The 25,616-nt window shown below is 49.9% G+C and overlaps 1 protein-coding gene across 1 annotated transcript in view; it reads right to left on the reverse strand.

Annotated features, from left to right (window-relative positions):
* The window catches only part of Tnn (tenascin N), a 59,726-nt gene extending 41,907 nt beyond the window's left edge, over positions 1 to 17,819 (reverse strand). The window contains exons 1-5 of the mRNA XM_047521208.1: positions 17,411 to 17,819; positions 15,092 to 15,466; positions 14,372 to 14,635; positions 10,725 to 10,910; positions 9,510 to 9,599 (exon numbers count right to left, since the gene is read on the reverse strand). Coding sequence (XP_047377164.1) covers positions 9,510 to 9,599; positions 10,725 to 10,910; positions 14,372 to 14,635; positions 15,092 to 15,466; positions 17,411 to 17,819 — 1,324 coding nt within the window. The remainder of the gene's footprint in view (positions 1 to 9,509; positions 9,600 to 10,724; positions 10,911 to 14,371; positions 14,636 to 15,091; positions 15,467 to 17,410) is intronic.
* Positions 17,820 to 25,616: the final 7,797 nt, after the last annotated feature.

Consider the following 25,616-nt stretch of genomic DNA (forward strand, 5'->3'; position numbering starts at 1 on the left):
ACTCCATTTCAGAAGATCTCAGATAAGCCTGGGCATTTCTAGTTTTAAAAGTCAGTACATAACACAAACTCTCAAGTGACTGATGCACATCAAAAATCAAGAGTCTCATGTTAAGCCACACCATTTTCATTTTTTGCAAGTATAATACATTTCCCAGACCTAACATGGACCCTTAATATCTCATAACTTCCATTTATCATTTAGCCTTTTTTTCAATATACCTACTTTCCTGTCCAGTTTCTTGTCATTGGAGAAACTTATAATAAGCCATCTAAGCACATCCATCAAGGTCCCTGGTAAAGATGCTGCTCTCAGCAAATCCACGGCATGCCACCAGAACACTCCCAAATGCACATTGGCATATTTGGGGGTGAATAAACAAAACAGCTTCTTCCTCTCAGACACCTAAGCATTTTTTCTTCCTCCCATGCTGCTCTTGGTCTCTATGCTAAAGATTCTCCAGGGAGAATTTACGACTTCACATAGTCTCATTTTTTACTATCAGCTATAATGTATCTTTCTTGAGCATAATGGCAATGTTTTATTTGTGTGTAGAGATGAAACATGTTCCATCACCAGAGGAAGTGCAGATTTCATTTAGTAAGTCAACTGCCATTTACTGAGTGCATACTAAGTGCCTTGTGCTTTTTATACATTACTTTATCAAATCTCATGGCAGAAATACAAGGCATTTATCAGATACTCCCATGGAAAATGAATAAAAGCCACCACTTTCAGAGCACTAAGTATATGCCAGACTCAAAGAGGTTAGATAACTTAAGATTGCTCAGATAGTAAACAGTAGTCACTGACCCATTCCAAAAAATCACTGAATGTTCCTGGGAGCTAAGGATTTATCAGGTTCCCCCATTCCCATCCCCCCAAAAATGTTGAAGTGCTACCCCCAAGGACCTCATAATGTGACCTTAGTTAGAAATAGAATTTCTCCAGAAATAATCAAGTTAAAATGGGGTCATTAGGGTGGACTCGATCCCATAGGACTTGAGGAATATAATATATGTATAAGTCACATTACGAGGATTGCCAATGAACATCAGAGGCTGGAAGACGTAAGGAGGATCTTCCTCTCCAACCATCAGAGAGATTATTTTCCTGGGGACACCTCGATTTCAGACTTCTAGTCTCCACAACTATGAGATAAAATTTTCCATTGTTTTAAGCCACCCAGGTTTTGGCATGTTGTTCCAGCTGCCTTTGGAACTAACATAAGCAACGAACAAGACTCAGACTGTCTTATGAGTGTACATTCTCTTGGGAAGAGACAGACAGTGAGCAAGCAGTACAGCACCATGAATTCACATAAGGCAAGGTCAAGGGAGCCCAGGGTGAGGAACAGGGGCGAGGGATATAGCTGAGGGGGCAGAGCAGGTGCTGAGCACGTGCAAGGCCCTGGCCTCAATCCCCAGCACCACAAAGGAAGAAAGCAAGCAATGATCAAATGGTCTTCGTGATTTTAGATAGGAAATCAGGGAAGATCTCTGGCACTAAGGAGGTCATGTTTGAACAAAGACCTAAATGAAATGAGGCAGCCAGTCATAAACTCCTGGGGGGACTTCCTACCAGGTAGGAGCAGCAAGTTGATAGACCCTGCCTCATGTGTTCAGGCAACAGCAAGGAGGCCCATGCATCTGGACAGAGTAAGGGACTGAGTAAGGCCAGTGAGACAAGGGCAAGAGTGGACTGTGGATGGCCTTGAGGCCATTGTAATGACTTTGGCTTTTACACTGAGATGAGAAGTCTCTGGGGTTTTGCAAAGAAGGATGGTATGGTCTGACTTCTGTTACTAAAGGATTCTTGTGGCTGCTGAGAAGAGTACAGACTGCAGCAGGTTGAGTGGGGGTCACCCAGAGGCCACTCTAATAGTCTGGGTGCAAGATGACAGGTGTTCAGACAACTGCGGCAATGACAAAGGTCCCGGAAGGGTTGGTTTGGGAGTTTTCAAAGGTAAAGCTGCCAGAATCTGCTGACAAACTTGATATGGGATACAGTGAATGATTTGTTGGTTTGGGGCCTGAGCACTATGCAGAATGGAGTGACCATGCACAGTAGTGGGGAGGAAAAGTTTCACAGAGGAGGAGGAGGGCTAGGACCTAGAGTTGCTTTGAGACACATTAGGTGGGATTTGAACCCAACTCTGTCAGACTATGCGTTCCCACTTTATACCATTACATCCCATGCAGCATTAGCATCTGTCTGTTTTTATTGGAACCACTAATAATAATAAATTATTAACAAAACAATGTGTGATCGGAAAGGTTACTATTATCTAAAATCCAGCAGCAGTAGTAAATCAGAACTTGGAGAGAAAATGGAGGAGAGAAAATGGTCCTGGCCTCTTGCCCCTGGGAGACAGGCTCTGGGCATACCTCGTTGGCACAGCAGGCCTCATGGAAGGAGAAAGTGGGCAGTTGGCACACCGCGCCCAGAGGGCCGCGCCCAGGCTCAGCAGGCTCTGAGAGGGTGTTCAGGAGGAATCACGCACACAGAGAGGACTCCCTCCTGGTCCTCTAGCCCCTTTCTGTACAAGAAATGATTCTGCAGGTTCTAGGGAAGGATGAGGGCCCTCCAAAGGTGAACTCTCAGTCTGGGAAATCAGCCAGGAACTGAGAATGGAAAAGCCATGGAGGAGGAGGAGTGCGAGGACACCCTCGCCATCCTGCTCCTGAAGTCCCTGGCCCTCACCCTCTCCAGAGTGACCCACATCTGTATACCCCAGGGACCCAGCTGTGGCCCCCACCTCCTCTCCCTTCCCCAGATCACTGCTTCTTCCACAGTTTCCAGGCCCATAGCACAGGCCCACGGCTGGTGGGGTCGGGCTGCCTACGTGTGCTGAGAGATCCACCTCAGCCCCACCAGCAGACGGAGGAAAGAGCCACCAGCACTGGGGCCCCATTCCCCCAACAGTCCCAGAGCACTTGAGAGATGCAGTAGAGACCTGGCTATGAAGAGTAAGAAGGGTAAAGAGCATAAAATCATGCTGGGTCCCAGGAGACCTGGAAGTTTACCCCAGAGAGGAGATGAAAGTCCCCAAGCTCACACAGCCAGAAGGAGGCAGAGCCAGCCTAGAACACAGGGCTCCCGTCCACCTCCACTTCTCTTCTCTTAGTCCCAACAATTTAAACAAGAAGGAGGATCTGCACAGAGCTCTGCTCCTCAACTGTTCTCGGGACAGGAACCAGATGCCGAGGTACAGAGATGGGGCCCCCCACCATACACCACACTGCTAGAAGAAGCCAGCTCTGCAAGACCAAAACCTCCCTTCTGCCAAGAAAGGATGTGGGGATCATTAAACAGTGTTTCCATGCAAAAGTCTCCCCGTAGCTATCCCAGCTGGCCAAATCATCAATGAGTCACAGCTGCAGCCTCGACTGCAAGACAGGATCTTGGAACCGTGGCCCCACTTCCTCCTCGGGCTGCAACATCTCTCCTGCTGGGCACTAGCACCCTGGGAGACCTTTCTCAAGGCTGTTTAAGTTCAGAAAGATTTAAGGCAAGACCGACAAGACCTGAGAGGTGACTCACCTTTGAGTGCATGTGTTAGTTAGAATAAAGGTGAGTCCCAGTTCAGAGGGACCTAAATTGCAAAACCTGAATATACAGAATATATAGAAGAGGCAAGCTAATTAGGAGCTCCATTCTCATAAGGAAAGTTTACTTTATAACAAGATTCGCAGAGGGTCAGGGAGGGACTGGCTGTCCTAGGCCTACGCTGAGATGCTCAACAGCACGTGTCCACTGTTCACACAGCCACAGGCACTAAAAACCGGTTTCTCCATTCACAGTGGTCACCTGTGACTCTCCCAACTGGGTAGTAGAGAAGAGCAGAGTCAGAATATAAAATCTAAGGTCACAGATTTGGGGGCAGAGATGAGGACCAGCGCTTGTGCCATTGATTTGAAGGTGAATTCATGAAAAGTTGGACCACAGTACCTAAGCATGCCCTTGCCCTGTGCTCAAGGTCTCTGTGACTGTCATTTTGTTGTGTCAACAAAATCATTTGAAAGGCACTATTCTTAGAAAAATGTGCTCAGAAAGATGAACTCCTTTTCCTGCTCCCCTCTAGCTTTGCTTCTGGAAAGTCTACCAACTTTGGTCTCTAGGGAATCTGAGTTCAAGTGGCAAATCAGCTCCTCACTAGTTCACCCTGAGTCTCCTAAGCTTCAGTTTGCTCATCTGTGAGATGGGAATAATAACACTTTGCATTACTATGATAGTAATGAGGACCAGAAGCCTCACAGATGCAGAAGTCACCAGAATAGAGCAGTTGCTCCACTGAAAGAGACGGTCATTGTTTTTCAGCCCCTGGTGTTTGCGCTGGGTGACTGTCTGAGGGACAGGAGTTCTAAGATTGACAGGAGCTCATATTGGAATACTGAAGGAATTTGGGGAATAAGGTATCAAGAGGCAAGACCATTGGAAGTAAATGAAAAGTGAAAAGGTAAGAGAAGTAAAATTGCTATTTCATTGCATCATCTCAAGGAGAAAGTTCTGAGAAAACTTTAACAAGTGAATATAGACAACAGGTCCTGCTGTGCCTGGGAGCCTGTGGAATCATAGCAAAGCATGCCTGCTTTGTTGTTATGCTCACCAGGAAAAGGCATGAACCAAAGAGATTATCGAAACAATAACCATAATCATAGAAAAGAAGGTTTTAAATTCATTTAGTCCAACCCCTCATTTTACAGATGGAGAAACTGAAGACGAACAAATGGCACCGCCTCTCTGTTAATGGTCTGCTTTTCTCATCTTCAATGTGAAGTGTGCTGTGGGGCTGATGGAGAAGACCAGGGACAGTCCTCCAAGGACGCTGAACTGGTTGTGCTTGCTGCTCTGGAAGCCATCCCACTCTAAAGCTACACCTTTCCAGAAGGTTCTCTCTGCACATGAAAGTATGTTAACAGGAAGAGGATTTTCCGTCAACCCTGTCTCTTTTGTGATATTCATTTGATAAAAGAAAAATTCAGAAATGTCCTCAACATATTTACAAAGTCCAGAGGAGGGTCAAGGAAAGAGCTATGGGAAATTAACCAGTTAACAGCTGTGGGTGAAACTCACACACAAAGAGTTTCATATCCCTGAATGTATATTGAAAACTTGACTTAAGTCCCCTTACTTCCCAGGGATACCTTGCTGTTTATTTATAAATTTTCCAGACCGTTAACTCCAACCAGTGTGGAAACGGTAGTAAGTACCGTCCTTGCTGACCACCTTCTATTCCAAGGCCTCCCCACATTGTGTAATTCCACCCCTTTGTTCAGCAGGCATTGTGTGTTCAAGGTAAACAACCTGTGCTCTCCTTCCCCAAATCTTATAAAATTACCTTTGGCTCTAGGTGCTATAGATATATTTCCAATTGCTACTTCCCCCTGCTGCTGGTAGCTGCAGGAGTCTGTCCAAGGACCTGGTCCTTTCTTGCCAGCAGCTGTAACAACTCAATAAACTCTTTTATTTAGAAATCCTTTGGTCTCAAGAGTTTTGGTTTAACAAGTTCCCCTGGGTGACTTGTTAAGTAGAAAACACCTGAACTATGTCCTTTCCTCTCTGCACACACTTATACTATTCTTAAATTCCAGTGTCTTTTTCCATCTCATGAGAGGCAAAATATTTGGAGAAAGCAGATTCCTTTTTCTCTTAAATTAATTAGTAGTCCAGTCAGATGGTAAGTGTTTTCTGACCTCAGAAGTTACAAGAGCTTTTCTTTTTTATATTAGCAGAACACACAACACAGATTTATTTATAGTTCAATAAAACATTCCATCCTGCTTTTAGGATATAATTGGTAATAAAAACACTTCCTGGGTGCTAATATTCTAGCTGGAATAGCATACTTGAAAGGTTAACTAGAATTCAAGGCCACATGTGATTAAATGCCCTAGGAATTCAGAGGCAGAGATGGCTGGCATTTAATGTGGTCATGAAAATCTTCAGCCCAGAAGCAGAGGTTTGAGTGGAACCTGGAAGGATGGGTGAGATTGCTATGAACCCCTGAAGAGCAGGAATCATGACCTGTCATCTTCGTTAGTTTCTAAGGGACCACGTCTTTTTTTATTCCCAATTATACTCCACAGTAAATATTTGTTGAATTAATTGACAGGGATAATGGTAGAGCATTTTCTAAGCTGGGGTTACAACATAAACAAATGCAGTGTATAAATGAGGCTTCTATTCTGGGAAGCCCCAAGAGCAGTCTGGATATGGGAAGGCTTCCTGTTGGGAAATGGTGAGGACAAGGATCCAGGGAAGCCAAGATAAAAAGATTAGACCTTCTCTCGAGGCAACGAAGAACCACAGAAATTTTGGTCGCTAAGGAGCACACAGTATGAGAAGGAACCAGCAGTAAAGGAAAAGAATGGAGCTTGAGCTGTGGTGCGGTGAGCGTGGCAGGCAGGCCGGCCCTGCCCTGAGTCACTCTGTGTTACAAAGCAGCATGTGGCCCTGAGCTACTCCATTTTGAAGCAAGTGCTCAGGCTGAATGACCTGATCCCTTGACTGATAACCACCAGATGTTGGGAAAGAATAACTCCCAGTCTCACGGTACAATCATAAGGCAAAAATCGATTATTAATTGTGCTAATAAAAATGACCACCTGCACACTCATCGAATGAAATCAAAATCACATGGATTCATGGGTATATCAAACCCATTCCAGGGACACCAGGCCCATGAGCTTATCAGACACGCCAGACCACGAACAATGCACCCCTCACCTGAGATGCATAAAGGAGAGGCATCTGGACGGCGGTCCTGGGCAGCGCACGCCCAGCCCTCATTGTCAGAACTATTGGTGACTCGACCACTAACGCCTGCTCTGTCCAGGCCTCGGCTCAGTTTGAGCTTCCTGCTTGACTCAGCCCCTTAGAAACTGCCTCAAAGGGGTCCGTGCCTACAGGTCCACACCTCCAACAAGTTCTCTGGCTGGGTTCCACCTCTTCCCATCGCCTGCAGCGACTCCCACGACTCTGTCAGCCTTTGCTTTCCGTTCTGCCTCGTCCACCCTTTCTTAGCCTGCATACCATGGCGTAAAGTGCAATGCGTGGCTTGAATGTTATAGATATTAGGATTGGAATAGGATAAGAGAACTAGTGATTGACACAGCCATGCCACCAAGTGAACCAGGAATACTCGGTGAATCGCAGCTGATAAAAGTCATGAGGCTGGTGAATTCATTGTTTTGACATTGTGGAAAGACGCGGGCATGTCTGGTGTGTGTCAAAGGCAGAGCTCAGCTCACAACAATCATTTATAATGAGAAATAGGTATTTGGTCTTTGTCCCCATTTCCTGGCACGCTGCTCCTAAAACACTTGGAATCTCCAAAGTGATTAGTGGTTTCTTGTATGCTAAGGAGATAAAAGATGACTCCGGGACAGCTTCGGGACAGAGGCCGGCTGCCAGGCGAGCCCACCGAGAGATTAGAGGGCTAGCACCACTCTCCTCATCCAGGCTGGCGTGGGGAAGCGTCTAACGGCTGAGGGATGGTCAGTGGCCAGCTATGTAATCAGACATGCCGTCCACATAAGGCCTCTATGAAAACCCAAGACCAGGGCTCCTACAGTATCCTGCGGGAGGCCCCGGAGGTGGTGGCTCAGCAAGGGTGCAGAACCTCCTTCGCAATAGCCTTTATAATAAACAGCTGGATGTAAGTAAAGTGTCCCCTAAGTTCTGTGAGGTGCAGGTGCTCTGGCAAATTAATAGAGCCCAAGGAAGGAGTCCTAGGACCCTCAGTTCACTGTTGGTTGCTTGTGAATACAGATCACAACCTGGCATTGTCTAGCATCTGAAGCAAAAAGAGTCTTGTGAAACCGAGCCCTCAATCTGTGGGATCTGACACTATCTCCAGGTACATGGTGTCTGAATGGAATTGAATCATAGGACATCCAGGTGGTGTCTGATGGACAGCTGCTGGATATATGAAGAGAAATCCCACACACAGTTGGGTACCCTAGGTGAAGAGTTCTGTGCTGTGCTGCCTGTGTAAGAGAAGAGCACGTGTTCATCTCATACAGAACCACAAAGCCAAGAAGCACTTCATTCACTTTTGCGGCTAAGCCCAAAGGCTTAGATCCACACATACCGCGTCAAATCCCAGCTCTGTCATTTCCTGGCTGGGTGATTCCTGAGTTTAACTTCTCTAAGCCTCAGTTTTATTATGCATATGTGCATAATAATATTATGCATATGACACAGAAATACAACATATAATTGCTGAGAACTACATGAGATAAGTCATGAAAAGTGCTTAGGAAGTATAATGCCTGGCACACAGTAAATTCTCAGAATCCAAAGCCACAGAGAAAGTCACTGGGAGTGAGGAAGTCCTTGTCATTTTCCAGCTCACTAAAATGTTTCACTAGTCCACTATTCAGGCAGGCCACATAGTCTGTATTGTCTAGTTTATAAACTAGATTTTATCTTATCCTTTAAAACCACACAACTATAACTCTTTCATACTTTAGATACAATCTGTTAAACAGTTAAAATAGTGAATTCGGTTCTTGCCCTATCTCACCCCGATTCTCACCATCCCAACTAGCTACTCACAACTGGGTTGGAAAGAACTAAAAAAGTTGTGGGCTGGGGATATAGCTCAGTTGGTAGAGTGCTTGCCTTGTGAGCACAAGGCCCTGGGTTCAATCTCCAGCACCGCAAAAAAAAAAAAAAAAAAAAAAAGCCAGGAGCAGAACTACTGTCGGAGGCTCCCAATTCAACATAGCCTCAAGTATTATGTAGAGGGAAATGAGATGGGGGAGGGGGCAGGGGTATGAAAGATGGTGGAAAGAGGCAGACATCACCACCCTATGTACATGTATGATTACATGAATGGTGTGAATCTACATTGTGCACAACCATAGAAATGAAAAGCTGTGCCCCATTTGTGTACAATGAATCAAGATGCAGTCTGTAAAAATAAATAAATAAGCTGTTATGTAGATGTCATATATATATATATATATATATATATATATATATGCCTACGATGTTTTCAAATTCTGTTCTGATTAATATAAATTACAAATTAAATAAATTTATAAATTGCTGATTTATAACATTTTGTCATTATATATTTTCTCGATACACAGATGGTAACTATGTCACTACTCCCATGTAAATATTTCAAAATGGACAGGCTGGGTGTGAACATCAGGAACAATTAGGCAAGAAAAAAATTACAGGCCACCCTGTTCCTAAGTAATATGGAACTGTGTGCCTAGGTCCAAAGTCAGTGATTGAAACAACTGAAATAAATAGAAAAGTGTCAGAAATGCCTTGGACTCCATGGTCCTGGGGGAGACTTTCTAGGCAAGAAAAATTTGATGCAGGAAAAGCTCCTTTCCCTTTCTTGTTCCTGAAAATAGATGTCCACACATACACGGGTAGAATCTCTCTACCTGCAAATCCCAGAACTTTTACCCAGAGAAGAGTCAACCCAGAACAATACCCGAATGCAAACACGATTAAACATGCAAGTATCTCCAGGTAGCTCTTACCTGTCCTGCCATTCAGGAGGATTGGCTTGCCCTCCAGATCACCTCTGATGGGGACAACTGTGATCTTATACTCGGTCCCAGGATGCAGACCTGGAAACAAGCAGCCAGTGCTGGATGTGAGGGTGGACTCCGGCCCCCTCTCCCCGCGCTGCCTTTCCCCGGACTTCTCTTGTGGAGGGGAAAGAAGAGGTTATACTTCCCTCCCAAAGACCAGGGGTGTGGGCAGATAAAGGGCCACGGGATCCATGGAAAAGGAGGCATCACTGAAGAGGCTGACGGGTCAGATGGCAGGGACAGGACAGATGAGGGGAAGTCCACCGTGCTCCGGTTCTTTGTTGGGCCATTTAGCACTTATCTCCCAATTTTATTCATAACCCCAAATGTTTTCCTGCTTCCAACAATTATCTTCCCTCCAAAACCTCTTTCCTTCTTGCTGTAATACCTAACTCTCCTCCTTTTTAAAGTTATTTCTCGGTAGAAGGAACTTGAAAGATTTCTCCTCCTGGTACAAATATTTAGACCCCAGGGGCAAAGGGCAGGCAGTGTGTGTGAGGTGCACACATTCCTTCTCCAGCCCACGAACACAGAGGAATCCAAGATAATGTCTCAAGACGGAGCTGAGGAGAAGTGGGCAGAACAAAACCCCAGAGGAGGGTTAGCCATGAAGCGAGTAAGCCTCGGACCCCAACTTGCTTCTTCCACAGCCTGTGCCCAACTGGGTGCTCAGGACTGCTCGTTCCTGCTCTTCAAGAGGCCCTGAAAATTGTACAAACTTCAAGCACTGCAAACTCAACCCATCCCTGCATCCCCGTTTTGCTGGGTTCCGGCTCTCAGCAGCTAGCTCGGTCATCTGGGACAGGAAACCCCACCCGAGCCTGCTGAACCAACGCCCCCAGTGCTCCACAGACCAACCTCAACCTCCCCCCACACACCCTCCTTCAAAAGGAATGTTTGTACACCATGAAATCCATCGGAGACGGGCAGGATTGTCGGGAGGGTTAGCTGCCCGGGGCGAACACTTCAGAAGTCTGGCCTGTGGAGAGGGGCTCTGGGATCCAGCTCTGGGATACCAGGCAGAGCCTGCAGGCCAGAGCAGACTCGCATCTGGTGGTCTCAGAGGTTAGGGTTCTAGTGTGATTGCTAAGGCCCCAGGACCCTCTGTGCACATGGTCCCCTCCTCAGCAAACGCCTCATGTCCCCAGCGCTGGCTCTTACCAGTGATGTCATATCGGCTCTTCGGGTCACTGCTCCTGGGCACAGTGACCTCAGACACCTCCTGCCCTGTCAAGGGCCCATACCGCAGCTTGTAGTAGTCCACCTCCGTCGGCGGGTTCTCCCACTCCACATCTAGGGAGTTTTCCGTCTCTTCTGTCACCCAGGCAGTGCCAACCACAGCAAGATCTAGGGCGGGGGTCAGAGAGCACAGGAGAAAGCAGTGAGGAGCAGAGTCCCCGTGTCCGCAGCTGCCATCAGCTCCACACGGAGGGCAGGCCTCAACCCTAGGACAGGGTCTTTAACAAGGGTCTTAGACGCTGCTCTGAACTAAATGGTCACCCTCCAGTCGCAGTCCCTGCCCTTGGAGACCACCTCAGGATGAGACGCTCAGGCCCTTCTGTGTAAAGTTGGGGAACGCATTCCAAATTTTCTATAGTAAAACTTCTATCGTACACTCAGCTCCTCCTCCATCTCCCAAATTATAGTCCTTGACTTGCAAATTCTTCTCTAAGGATTCACCCAAGCTAAGCTACCAAGGAGGCGAATTTTAACTTGGTCCTTCCGTGTAGGCGAGCTGCATCTTCTAACACGTTTTGGTACTTCTGCCAGGTACCTGGCGTTCTCCTGCGGCTCCACCTGCCTTCCCCGTGGGGCAGGAGAGCTCCCGCTCAGCTTTATTCATAGCAAAGTACTTAAGCCTAAATCTTTGCCCTTCCACTCAGGGGAGAAGAAGTACAAAATCATAATTAATGCAGAGAAATGGATCACTGACGTGGCTCTAAGGAAAGAACTTCTGGGAGCAGGGAGACTGAATGGAGTCTTTGGGGAGCACTCTGAATCCCAGCAGCGGGCCCCAGACTGATGGAGCCTGACCCTGAAGTTTGCCGCAGAGAAGACAAGTCCCCAGATTCTCAGCCTTGTCCCCTTCTGCCATCACTTCACCGTCACCTCCTTGGAGGTGCTCCCACCCATGCTGGCTGGCCAGATGTGGGGCAGGGAACTCGTGCTCTAGGCAGGGTGTGAGCTGGGTGAGGTTGCGGGCCCCTGGCGGACTCTCCCTGACTCCCTGTGTTAAGGAGAAAGCCCCTCAGAGCTTCCTTGGAAGCACGCCCCACCATTGCCAGCGTCCACCTGCAGCCCGGTCCTGTTTCTGGACGCCTTCAAAGATGAGATTCCCTGAGAGACAGGTCAAGAGGACAGCGGTGAAGGCGACGTGTGGACTGGAGAAGAGGGCGGACGTGGCTTAAGGGATTCAGGAAGGATGCGTGAAGGAAAAAGCAAGGACTTAATGAGAATGTTCAAGATCATGAGGGTGAGCTTCGCTCAGTCTGCGGCTCCCCTGAGGAGCAAAAGAGAAAGGTTTTAACTTGAATCAGATTAGGCAGAAAGACAAACTTCCCACTAGTCAGATCTTACAAGTCCACAGAGCAAGATGCCCACAGGGGTTGCTACGACTTTCTGAACAGACGTCACTAACTTTCCCTGGAGGCTGGACACTCCTGTCTGTAGGCAGATGCAGCTGCAGGTAAAAAGGGGAAAAAGAGAGAAGCAGTCGGGGCTTTTCACAGCTGGGCTTGGGGCTCTGCTGGACCTCAAGTCCTCCCAGAACATGAGCATCAGACAAGGCCACTCTGTAACAAAAACAGGCCATTCTGTGACCACGTACAGACACAAACATGACTCCTTCTGCCTCCCTCCAGTCTGCCCTCTTTCTAGAAAAGATCCTCTAAGATACCAATCACAGAAGTGCCCCTAGTTCCCCAAGTTACCTCACCCACGGCTATAACCAGTCCTCTGCCACTCCAGTCCTTTCTTACACTCCCTTACTGAGATGTCCCCACGAGTCCCCATGGTGTACATTCTCCTATGCTAAAACAATCAATAAACCCAACTTGTTCAGCTACAGGGTATTTCTAGGTGTCTTTGGCCAGAGGACACCAACAAGGGTGATCACGAATTGTGCCCCCAAGGTGCTCAGTCCCTCCTGGCCCTTTTCAACACTGACCCATACCTACCCCACCCTATTTCCACCACCAAAGAAGGACAAGCAGCCTGACAATTCTGCAAAGACACCCGCATGCCAAAGTCCCATCCACCTGGATCTAGCTGAATCTCTCCCGGGAGGATGATCAGCCCCTGTAACAGTATCTGGCATACAACAGATGCTCAGCTAAAATGTTCTGAGTAAAGGAATGAGTCAGAGGCATTCAAAGAGCTAGATTTCTCCAAGCCCTTGAAGATCTAAGTTGCTTTAAGAACTTTCATGAGAAAACAAGAATTTCTAAGGAGCATTAGCTGCTAGATAGGCAGTTTTAGGGGCAAGAACCTGTACTAACAGAGGAAAAGCCTCTGCCACTTTAAAAGACTGTGAGCAGTGCCTTCAAAGTCGCTTTTACTGCTGCTGCTGTTAAAGGCCTTCAGAGAAACTTACAAGGAAACAGCAACTCATTCTATTTTATTATAATACTAAATTCTCCACCCAGAGGCATCCCCCTCCACCATTTTTTTAACCTATAATATATGACCTCAAACTGAGCATGCTCAGGAACATGCCCACCTCTACAAGTGATGATGAGTTTCCTAAATGAATATGTATGAGTTTCCTAATAAAAGCACCGGTTTTCTTTGTTTGGAGAACACTGCGTTGAGAGTTACCTCCAGCACTCTGCTTACCTGCTGCAAGTAAGAAGCTCTCTCCACTCTATCTCCTGGTTGTGCTTATTGGCTTTGCACTCACCAAGAGGAAAACCCATTTCCCTGATCATGTTAGCAGTGATGCTTGTTCTTCCAAACATTTTGGTGGTATTTGGTGGTACACAGGAGACTCTGTCCCTCCAAGCCAGCCTCCACCAGCCTCCATCCTGCTCTGTATCGCAGGTTGCAAGTTCTATGAATCAAGTCAGCCAAGGCCTTGCCCTCTGGCCTCTGGGTTCAGCAGCGGCAGTAGCCAGCAGAGCAGAAAGCAGGAAAGAGTTCAAGTAACTGATCTTCCCTCCCTTCCTCCCTGCAGGGGCACATGGCCTGCCTGCATCCCTTTACCAAAAGTGCCTCGTCAGGTGTCTTTCCGCAATGTGCCTCTGGGTCCGAGGACCAATGCCTGTCCCTCTCCCTTTCAGGCTGGGGTGGTCCCCACTGATGCTAGTCCTCCTGTTTTGCTCTCCACCTCCTCATGCCTTTGTAAACGACCTCCTCCCTAAATGTCCTTCAGCTGCTCCATTTGTGTCCCCTCTTTCCCCCAAGATGAACCTGACCAACACAGGCCGCCTCAGCAGCTTCTCACCCCTTCTCACTCGAACTTGCTGAAAGGCTCTGGAGTCTCAGTGAGGGGCCTAGCGCAGGTGTACTCTTTGGCTGCTTAAGTGGGGTACAAGGCAGTCAGACCTGACTAATTTCGGGGACACGGGATCCCTTGAACCCCAAAGCTGCAGGCTGCCATCACTGGCTTGGAAGACCCAATGACCAGGGAGCAGGGAGAGGAGAGTGAACGGGAACTCTTCTCCAGAACCCACGACCGTCAGGTTGTGTTTTTCCAACTCTAAAGCAGGACAGTGGCCTGACCAGCGGAAAGGTATCTGTGGGGAAAGTGAAAAAAAAACACCCAAAATGGGCCCTCTCCCGGGACCTGGGGGCATCTGCTGCCTCCTCACCTGTCGTGGCCAGGAGATGCTGGGGGCTGCTGGAAATGTCTTTCTTCACGTTGCGCAGGGTGACTATGTACTTGGTGCCAGGGAGCAAGCCGGGAATCTCATAGATGTGCTTCTCCTTGGGCACCTGGACCTGCTTCACAGAGAGCTCCTTCCCCAGGGGATAATAGCTGAGCAGGTAGTGGTCCACGTCACTGGAGGGCTCCCAGCTCACCAGCAGGGAATTCTCTGTGCTCTTAAGTAGCTGCAGGCCCTGGGGGGCCACCACTGTGTGCAGAACAGGAACAGGTGAGGGGTGGGTGCGGAACAAGGGTGGGAATATAGCCCACGGGTATTCAGTGGGCACCTAGGGCACACTTGGCACTAAGATGGCAGGCCTGGTGGGCGCAGGCTTACTTATGGGACACACGCCTGGTTATTATCTGGTTGGGAACTAAAACTGATACCCTCCCACATGGTGGGGGAGGAGTCATTAGTGGTCCTCAAAGTTCAGACCCCAAACCAGCAGCATCAGCAAGGCCTGGGAACTTATGGAAGAGCAAATTCTCAGGTCCCAGGCGACCCGCAGGATCACAAGCTCGGGGGGCGGGACCCAGGAGCCCTCCGGGGGATTCTGCTGCAGGCTGAGTGGAGCCCCCTCACAGGACAGCGGAACTGCGGACCCATGCGGAGTGGAGACACAGGGGACGCCAACCAGGCCCCAGGGCGCGTGCCAGCCCTCACCCTGGGCGCAGTCGGGGCCAGTGAAGCCCGGCTCGCAGTAACACTCGCCCGTGTCGCAGAAGCCGTGGCCGCTGCAGTCGCCGGGACAGCGCTGCTCGCTGCAGTCCTCCGACGTGAAGTGCTCGTGGCACTGGCAGACGCCGCGCACGCACACGCCGTGCCCGCTGCAGTCCTGGGGGCAGGCGGGGTGGGCGCAGTCGGGCCCCACGTAGGGGTGGTCGCACAGGCAGCGCCCGTCCACGCAGCGCCCGTGGCCGCTGCAGGCCCCGGGGCAGGCGGGCAGCTCGCAGGCGGCGCCCTCCCAGCCCTGCTCGCAGTGGCAGCTGCAGGTGTCGGCGGAGAAGGTCCCGTGGCCGCTGCAGTGGCGGCTCAGATCTGGGGGAAGACAGGAACCCCGGTGGATGCCCATCTCCCGGGGGACGGTGGAGGAGGCCGGTACTGGGCCTTGCCTGGCTTTGGGGACGCCGGGTTCCCAGCGGAGCAGGACCGCGCCCGGCCGGCTGGGCCCGACTCCAACCTGCGAAAGCTGCTTGGAGCCTTCCTCTGAAATGCGTGGAAACCACCCCTTTCCCTTCCCAGGTGACGCCTTGGTTCTGTCCCCTCTGAATGGCGATAACTATGTGGCGGTTTCCTAGGATAGGCCTTAAACGTTCCAAGGGTGGCGAGTCACTGGCTGGCTGACACTAAGGGACAGGACTCCTGCCAGGTAGGTGAGACCCCGGCAGGAGGGAGATCGCCTTCCAGGTGAGTGGGGCTGGACCTAGCAAGGCCTGGGCCTTGTGAAATGACCCTGCTGGAGCCTGGAAAAGCGATTCACAGGTGCTGCAAAACAGCTGTCTCCATGATGGGCACGAGGCGTGGGCCGGGGGACTTAACCAGGCTCCCCTTGAAGCCAGAATTATAGGTGACCGGGTCTAACTGAGGAAATGGAGGCCAGTTTGGATCCTGAAAGTCGGAGTCCACCCCTGGGAGATTGGAATGTCAGGGTCTCCAGAGCCCTTTGATCACCCAGGTCTATAATACCCCACCCAAGAGGCTGCAGGCAGGGAATGGCTAATGAACACCCCCTGGGCTGTTACCTGCCTGGATCACTCCATTTGACCCTTCCCCCTGCCCATCTGCTTCTCACCTTTTGGCCATCCCACCATCTCCTGGGAGAGATAACATAACGGGGGAGAGAGCAGGAGAAGAAGGGAAGTAAAGTCTATAAAAGGGGCAGGGTGGGCTGGGGAGATGGCTCAGTTGGTAGAGTGCTTGCCTTGCAAGCACAAGGCCCTGGGTTCGATCCCCAGCACCACAAAAAAAAAAAAAAAAAAAGGGGGGGGGGCAGGGTGCTCTCACTTCCTGGGATACCAGAACACCAGCCATGGACCCTCTCCCTCCAGGGACAACTCTGTGTTACTACTTTGAAATAAAACCTGCTCTATATGCTTGCCAAGGCGAGCTTCTCTAATGTCCAAACTTCCACATCTGAGGGAGCAGAACTCCTCACTGTGGTTATCACCCTCTCCAACCCTTTATGGCAACAGACAGTGGGAGGGCAGGCCAGCCAGGGCCATCCCCTCGGTCCATCCTCCTGCTTCTCAGAACACCTTTCCTTCCTAAGGACACGTCCAGAGAGGAGGCTCCTCGGGGACAGATCCACACTGTTCTATTCACAGCAGTGTCCCTGCTGCCTAGTTGGCATTTAGGAAGTGCTCTCAACCTTAGCAACTCCCACAGATGTGAAAATCTATGCCACAGTACCACTGGTTGGCCTCTGATTCAATCTACCTGGCTTAAATTTCTAAAAGGGTGGGACAGAGGGAACTTCATTATTTGTAAAATCAAATTGTAATACTGTATTACTAACAAAATAGTTACAATTTCCTGAACATCTACTGTGGGCCAGGAATTTAGTACATATAATCTCTTTCAGAACCATGCTGTCTGATAGGATTATCCTCATTGGAGAGTTGAAGAAACTTAAGTAACTTGCCCAGAATCCCAGCTGGCCCTCTGTCTTTCCTGCACACCCTTTGCTCCCCTTTGAGTGGAGATTGGATCCCCAGGTAAGGAAGCCTCTAGAACCTCCATCTGGAAGCATTGCCCAGGAGGCTGGACTGTCCTCAGGAGCTGCTGGTCCCTCCCTGATCAGGCATCCAGTTGTCCCCTGGAGCTGAAACCAATAAATAAATAGTGGAATGAGCTGAACCCCAGAGAAAGCCCAGAGTGAGATACAAGGACGCCCTAGGCTCAAAGAGCTCCTGAGGCCAATGGAGAACCCCACACAGGGGACGCCCCTTAAGTGTGGCTGAATCTACCAGCTGGCCAACTCACCAGCAGCTCCTGGGCAGCAGCGCTGGACACTGCACTGCTCCTTCATCTCTGCCATCTCTTCCTCCAGCTTCTTCACCCGGGCCAGGAGGTCCTGGACGCTGTCTGCCAAGTCACAGTCCTTCTGCGGTGTCTGGAGGCGGATGTTGTGCCTGAAGATGAAGTTCTGCTCCTCTCCGGGCTCCCCCATGGCCAAGAGCGAGGTCCCATCATCACTGAGGGACTGTGGGTCAGTCTCCAACTGGACCAGGGCAGACTTGGGCACGTCAATCTTGTAGGTGTGGCTGACGGTCACCTGTTGCTCCTTGTTGCTGCAGCCCTGGGGCTCAGGAGTGGCTGGGGCCGAAGCCACCAGGAGCACAGAGCCAAGCAGGAGCCCCAGGGAGAAGCTGAACGTTCCCTGGAGACCCATCCTTGGAGAGACAAGGAACAGACCCTCCAGGAGACCTGAATCCAGAAAAAAAAAAAAAAAAAAAAAAAAACACACAAAAGAAAGCCATGTGATTTGTTGAGGGAAATTGGTGTTTTGAACAGGTCCTAAAGAGTCCACAGGAAGATGGGATGCTAACAGAAGGAACTCATCCTGGATCTCCTGAGGTCTGAGCAAAATTATTTTCTGTTCCTTGCTCACACAGGCATGGTCCTGCCTCCAGCCTTTGCCTACCCTGTTCACACTACCTAGAATGTCCTCTCACTTCTAATTCTAGGTTCACCTGCACTTTGACAATAGCAAGATCGGCTGTCTTATGTCAAGAGCCCACTGTGTGCCAGGCTTGGATCCTAATCCCTAATCTTGGCAACAGCCCTAATATTCTCCTCTTCATAATATCAACAGTGATAGCTGCACGTGGAGCCCTTGGGATGTTATGGGCACTGTTCCAAGTGCTTCCATTGACTAACTCATTAGGTCCTCATGAACCTTTGTGGAATACATTATCACTCCCATTTTACAGACAGGGAAACTGAAATACAACTGCCTTCCATGATTTGCCCACAGGCACGCAAGCCAAAGTGGCAGGATTTTTTTTTTTTTTTTACTATTTTGTGTGTGTGGTGCTAGGGATGGAGCCCAGGGCCTCATGCATGCTTGTCAAGCACTCTACCACCGAGCTGCACCCCAAGCCCAGTGGGAGGACTCGAAGCCAGATAACCTGACCTCAGAGACCGGGCTCATCACAATGATGTCACATTGCTTTGCACAGATGAGGCAGTGGCGGCCCAGGGACTGAACAAGTCATGCTGCGTATCCCAGCTGGAAGGGCAGATCTATACTCAGACCCAAGTCCACTGACTTCGAAGTCAGCATCCTCTCCTGTTCCTGCTCCTGCCTCCACAGGCATACCAGCAAAACTAAAGAACCTTATCCATGAAGTCTTCTCTCTCCGCCCCCCCTTGTCCCCTATTTCACCCCAGCTGGAACCAGCTCTCCCACTGCTAAGCTTTCAGAGTAATGAACTGGTCCCTCTCTGGTGGTCTCCTTAGTTACTCTTGTAGACAGCTTGTCCCCCTGCCAGCCTGAACCTTTTAGGGTTGGGGTCCCAGGTGGGTTCATCGTATTGCTGTCCTAAGGCAGGAGCACAGAGTCTCGTGCTGAAGGGTTCAGTCTGTTCCTCAAGGCCGGCAGTCAAGGGTGGCCTGGTGCGTCAGGCCAGGCAGGCAGTTGTGTTTCCCTCCTTGGCCACTAGGGGGCAGTATGGACCTTCACCACCATCAATGGCCTATGGACCCCTCTGCCCCTAGTGCCCTTCTGGGAAGGGGCACCCTCTGATCCACTGAAGAGTCAAGTTGGGGCAGACCTGGGGAACCAAGGTGGGCTCACATGACCCAGGACCCTCACTCACGAGGTGGGCTTGCGTGGCAGCAGGTATCTAGAGACCCATATGCCAAGCTGCCCCTTGACAATGGGTTTCTGCAACCCACACAGACGTAAAGTCCTTTCCTGCGTCTGTGTCCTCCTCCACCCAGATTCTCCTGCACATGGTGAGAGGCTGCTGCCTCCTGTCATCGCAGCACATAGTACCATGCCCAGCACCCAGCATGCGCTCAACAAATGTTCTGGAGGTTTATTTTGTTTTTAAGGGGCTACCAAGCGATTTCCTGTTCTTCCCTATCTTTTTTTTTTAATTGTGGAGGCTGATGCTTGGAGTGAAAAGAGCAGCGCCTGCATGGCACCGTTTTAACAACTGGCAAAGGCCTCAGCCCCGCCCGCGCCGTCAGGGCAGAGGCGGCCCATCGCCAGCACCCAGCGGCCTCACAGGGCCTCGCCCGATGCTGCCTCTCTTCCAGCTCAACAGGTAGAGCAGCACAAGACCTTCGAAAGAACTGACCTGGGAGGGACAACTATGTAGGTCAGAAAAAGGAATAACCCTTCCTTGACACACATTCCAGTACTGAGTAAAACTTTTCACTCCTGAGTAGTTATTGTTTATTTAGTATCAGGAAATGCAGGAGATAAAGGATGAAGGGCCCTGGTGGAATTATTATTTGAAATAACAAGAATAACATTACAACATATTAAACAGCAAAGTTTTGTTGTCAAATTGCTGCTGCGTGCTGGGCACTGGCCAGGTACATGGGTCCTCGTGATTAAGGCTCAGAGCTGCTGCGGAACGTCAGTGCTGCCCTTCTCACTCAGTGGGAGAGGAAACCAGGTCTGAGAGGTAAAGCACTTGCCAGGGGTTGCCCAGCTAGTAAGTGGAAGAGGCAGGATTCAAACCCAGGTCCACATGATTGCAAGCCTGCGCTGGGTCGCGTCAGTATGGTGTTCTCACACCCCCAGCAGATGATTCCCTATCGACAGGTAACAAATGAGTGTCTCACGCAAACAGCAGACGACTTTGGTATATTCATGTCTCTTATGTCCCAAATTCCCTCATTTGGGATGTGCCACCACTGAGAGCTATTCAGAACGGTGCCAACAGAGAGTTCTTTTCCATGGAGACATGACATCCGTGCGTCTTTACGGGTACGGTGTGATAATGCAGCACACCTAGACAATGTGCAGTGATCACATCAGGCGCAACACCTCCACCCCCCGGAACTTTAATCATTTTAATGTGCCGGGGCTTATACTCCTCGAGCCATTTTAGAAGAGAGAGTTCATGTTACTCCTTTGCTGCACTCGCTCCTCTCGATTCTCCAATCATCCAAAGTGCATCTTCGCGACAATAATAATAGTGGCAGCTCACATTTCCAAGCACCTACAGCCCCTCAGGAGCAGGACTCCGCACTCGGCAGTGGGAGTGGGATGGTCGGGGACAGTTTTGACTGTCCTGGGATTTGGACAGTAGGTGATAAGTGTCCACACGTTTTTAAAAAGAGCTGCTCTAGCCGAGGTTTGGGGATGGGGTGAGGTCAGGGTGGAATGGGTGGCAGGAAGAGACAGGTGCCTAACTCTGGCCAGGACTGATTCAGAGGTGGGCACCTGGCTGGAGGTCTGCCATTTCACAGCATTGGGTAACTGGAGGACCGCAGCCCCAGCTACGTGAGACAGCCCTTGGCCTGCTTTCCCAGCCCCTCGCCAGGCGACAGGCTGCCCCCGGGAAGCCAGAGCCGCGGTGCAGTCGGGAGAAGTGGAAGAAGGAAGTCCCTGGCTGATGTGGCCCCGCCCTCCTACCTGTGGCCTCCAACCTCAACCTGGGCTGGGAGAGAGGAAGGAGCCGTGTGCCTGCAGGGGACTGAGGCTCTGGTATTGAAACAGATTTGCCCTCAAAAGAGTGGCTCTGTTCTAAGCCCAAAAGCAACCAGAGAAGTCGGGAATCTGCTGGGGACCTCTATGAGGACGGGGGAGGCAGGAAAGCCAGTAGTCTGCTGGAAGGCAGATGGACAGAAATGATGAGACGTCACCACCGCCATCTTGAAAGGTTGCGCCCAGTGACCCAAATGCACACTCGCATTCTGCACTTCATCCTCAGGGTGGGAACTGAGGCGCCGAGGCACCGAGCCACTTGCCACTGACCACAGCACTGAGGATGCGAGGCCACACCGCAGACGCAGGGTCTCCAGCTCCGGGGCCCTTCAGCCGCGTGCTCCCCGTTCCCAGTAACAGCACACGTCTGCGGCTGAAGCGCCTACTGTGTTCTCCTCTGTCCTAAATCCCCTCCTGGGAGCAACAGAGCCAGAGAAGCCTCCCGCCCACCCCCAGCCTGTGGCTCACTATGCCTGAGACCTAAATGGAGTGCAGATGTTTTTCTGAATTAGTTCTGAACAAATGCAAAAAAGCCAGGGACTCTCGCCATGAACCACAGCAAGGCTGCCCAAAGCCCCGCCGCACGGTGTTTGTTTTGAAGCCTGGAATATGAGAAACCCCAGAAGCTCCCGCAGCCCTCCCCTGCCGCCTGTCCTTCTGAATTGTAACAAGATGTCCTCATTAATTGCAGCCTCTCAGATGCCACATGTTGAGATCAGATTTTCCTGGGCAGGGTAATTTCTCGAAAGAAGATGAGCTGGGAAATCCTCAACCTAACAAGTGTAAGGAGCAAGGAGAGGAGCTGTGGGCTCCCCCTCCAACACGTGGCAGGAGAGACTCCATACCCAACAGCAGGAGGAAGGGATGACTTCATCCACTGCTTAGGGACACAGGGCACACCAAGACAGCTCCCCAGGGCCGGCGGGGGTGGGGGAGGGCCCCCAGTTTCACCAAGAAAAACACAGATGAGACTTCTGAATAAGGGTGAATATTCACCCCACGGAGGGAGGGGCGGCTCCCCATGGAAAGTGGGGTAGAGGGCTAGGGCATTTACATACAGGAAATGTGCATGCAAGAAACCTGGAAACCAGGGTTCCCCCAAATTCCCTGTCTCCTTGAAGCTGAGCATGTGTTTAATTCTGACTGCAGGAGAGGACTGGGTGGGTGGGAGACAGGAGCAGACTGCTTGGTGCTGTTGAAGGTTTTGCTGAGTCTGGGCTGGATGGATGGGCCCCTAGGTTCTGCCCTCAGAGCCGGGCTCATGTCCCAGGCTCTCTGCTTGTGCTGTCTCCTCTTGGTAGCAGCACCTAGCCCTGTGGCTTTAGTTTCCAGACAAACATTAACAGCTCCCAAATCCATACAGACATTCCTACCCAGAAATCCTTATAAGCTCAGGGATGACTGGCTAAAGCTGTGTCAATCCTCTCTATTCCCACGATACAGTTCTGTCTAAATATTTTCTGAATTAAATAATAGCCACTGCTGTTTGTATGTGTGTTTAAAGGCAATGGGTACAGTGCCAAACACTCTATAAATATTATTCTTATTTAATCCTCAGAATGCTGGTGGTCAATTGATAGCATTCTCTTTTAGAGGTGCCCGGAGGTGTTAAGGACCCCTTGGCATCCCTTGGTTCTTGGAAAGATGAGCTCTTTCCCACACAGGAAGTTAAGACCCAGTCACTTCTGGTGAGAAGCTGGAGAATTCCCTTCGCAGGAGACACCAGAGTGCACCAAGACCTGCGTGCTGGGGCAGAAGTTGACCAAGCCCTGGCCAGGAGAGAAACCCTGACTCCCTGGCCCAACGGTCCTCGCAATCCCAGGCCAATGGCCTCTACATCACCTCATTCTCTCCAAAGAAGGACACATACCCTGGTTCAGGAAATAACAATACTACTTACACCAAGGAGAGCAGTAGCCAGTTTCTGGCCACGGTTACAGATCTTTGTCCAGGCCTTCTCTGAGTCCCTCATTACCTCATCCTGCCTTATGGTTGACCACAGGCAAATGAGAGCCACTGCTTCAGGTTTGAGAAGAAAAAAAAAAAAAACTGTATTATCATGGATATTCAGAGCAGTCACTTAAGAAATTCTGTCCCCAAATGGCAGAGTGGACATCACTGAACCATGGAGGAAAATGAAGGACGTGGGTGCTGGGGATGCTTGGATCACAAATGTCACCGGCAAACTTGTCATTCCTGCCTTAATTCTCTTAAGCATATTTTGCCAGTGATCCACAACCTAGGCCCCAGGTGACGCGGCGACTCAGGGGTCTCGTGACCCACAGAGTTCTCATTGGCTGGGGAGCCACGCTGGCTCAACTCACCCTGCACGGGAGGCCTCTCCTCTCTCCTTCCTCCCTCAGTATGAAGAGTGAGCAGCGTCCGAGGCACGTCTCCCCTGGGCCGACCCCCAGTTGAACCAAGCATGAGCATTTTTATTTCTGTCTCTGTGACCCTGAACTCTACAGGGGCGTCCCACCCAGGATGTGAGGAGGTTAAGTGAGGAGGAAGATGGAACCTGGCTTTATGTGATAGGCTAACAGGGTCGCTGGGGGCACCCCACCGCAGCTCAGGCGGATCCACCAGGGAGTCCCCAGGAAGCGCCTGCGATGAGTTTACCCAGTGCAACGGGCCTCTTCCTGAAGACTTCTCCATCAGGGCTGCTGCCCACTATCAGGGAGAAAAGACAAAGGAAAGGATGGCACCTGAACCCGTCTTAGCAACCAGTCCCTTTGCATGGTCCCCAGGGGCATGTTTTGTTTAATGAACTGCATCTTAATCTGCCTTGCAAAGGTTTAAGTGGGTGATGAAAACAGAGCTCCCATTTTCTAAGCACCTCCTGACATGCCGGGCGCCATGCTCAGCCCTGGTGAAGTTCCTCCTGAACATCAGGCAAAGGTGTTCACTCACCCCCACGGGGATGAAATACTTTCTCACAGACCGTCCTTCTTTAGCTTGCCAGGGACTAGGCTCATGCACAATGAGAAGATAAAATGGACACAGGGCCTAAATTCAGGAACCTTCTTTTTCCACATCCAACCCAACACCCGATCCCCAGAATGACCGATACTTGGTACAAAATGAACCCTCTTCCCACTGGGCACAAGGCGCATTCACGGCAAACTCTGCTTTAGCTAAATGATGATGAAGAGAGGCACATAATGAAAAGGTAAAATTCCTTTGTTTAGTTTAACGTGTGGTTTTCCACATATTGAATAACTTCAAATTCCCAGCCTTCCATCACAGAGGAGAGGCCGGTGCTCATTTCCAAGGATCTGCACTGTTCCACCCACACTTGCTGGGCAGATAGTTCAGTGGCAGCTGGTTGGCATTAGCTAGAGTCCACTGTGGTGGAACCAGGCGAAGCCCCTGTCCATCAGAGACTAGGCCAGAGAGCTCAGCTGCACAGGCTCACAGATGGGGGGCTCCAAATGCTGCCACAGAACCTAAACCATGAGCTCATGTCTGCAGCCAGACCCTACAGGAGCCAGGGCTCTGGAATGAGTGGTGGATGGACAAGAGTTTCCATGGGCTTGGGCACGATTTCCTCCAGCATTTCTCAGAAACAGACCTCAGTCTACCCTACATTTCAAACCACAGAATAACACTGGATGCAAACCAGAAGCCACGAGATGATTTGGAGTCATCTGTCCCATTTTCTCTGTATTGGAAGTCAGCTGCGGTACACACACTTGGGGATACAGCAGGACTCAAAGTGGGGTGGAAGAATGTCAGGTGCTTTTATCCCTCCTGAGACAAAAGGATACTGGTGTTGACACTGTTTCTGCTTAGTCCCTGCTCCCGACACCGTAGCCTTCTCTCTGGATCTGCAACACCCAATGCCGATGGCAATGAGTCTTCCATGCAGATCCTGTCCTTGGCCAACTTCCAGTGGACCTGGACATTGTGGCTTACCTACGTCAAGGTGTTGGTAACTCATTACTTTTACATGGAGTTTTCTTCTTCTTCTTTATTTTTAATGCTTATGGAAGCAACTCAAGTTTCATGCTTTAAAGTGAAATCCTGCACATTCTCGTTCATTCTTTCTCCTCTTTCCCCAGCTCCCTCCCAACCACAAAAATTAAGAAGTAAATAAAGTCCGACCTCCAAAAACTAGTCTAATCACATTGTTCTTGGGATGTTTCAAAATGTTTTCTTTGAGGCATTGCGAGGGTAACACAATTTGGGGAGAAGAAATTGTCCTCTTACAAGTAATAATTAAGACCAATTAAGCCTCAAAGTTCTTCAAGTAAGTTTACAAATATCATATTATTTAGTGCACATGAAATCCAGAAATAGGAGAAGTTATACTACCTTCCAGATCATGACTAAAATAAAAGTTCTGTTTAAGGATTTAAAAGAAAATTGAGATATAACAGATAAGAATTTTTTCTTAAAAGGAGGCCTTTGACATTGTGAAGAAGTGAGCAAAGAAAAAAAGATGAGAAAGACATACTAGACAGATTTCAAGGAAACACTTTATCTAAAAATGTCCTACTCCAGGTAGCAGCTGGTACCACG

The sequence above is a fragment of the Sciurus carolinensis genome, chromosome 12 (assembly GCF_902686445.1).
Source record: "Sciurus carolinensis chromosome 12, mSciCar1.2, whole genome shotgun sequence".
Lineage (NCBI taxonomy): Eukaryota > Metazoa > Chordata > Mammalia > Rodentia > Sciuridae > Sciurus > Sciurus carolinensis.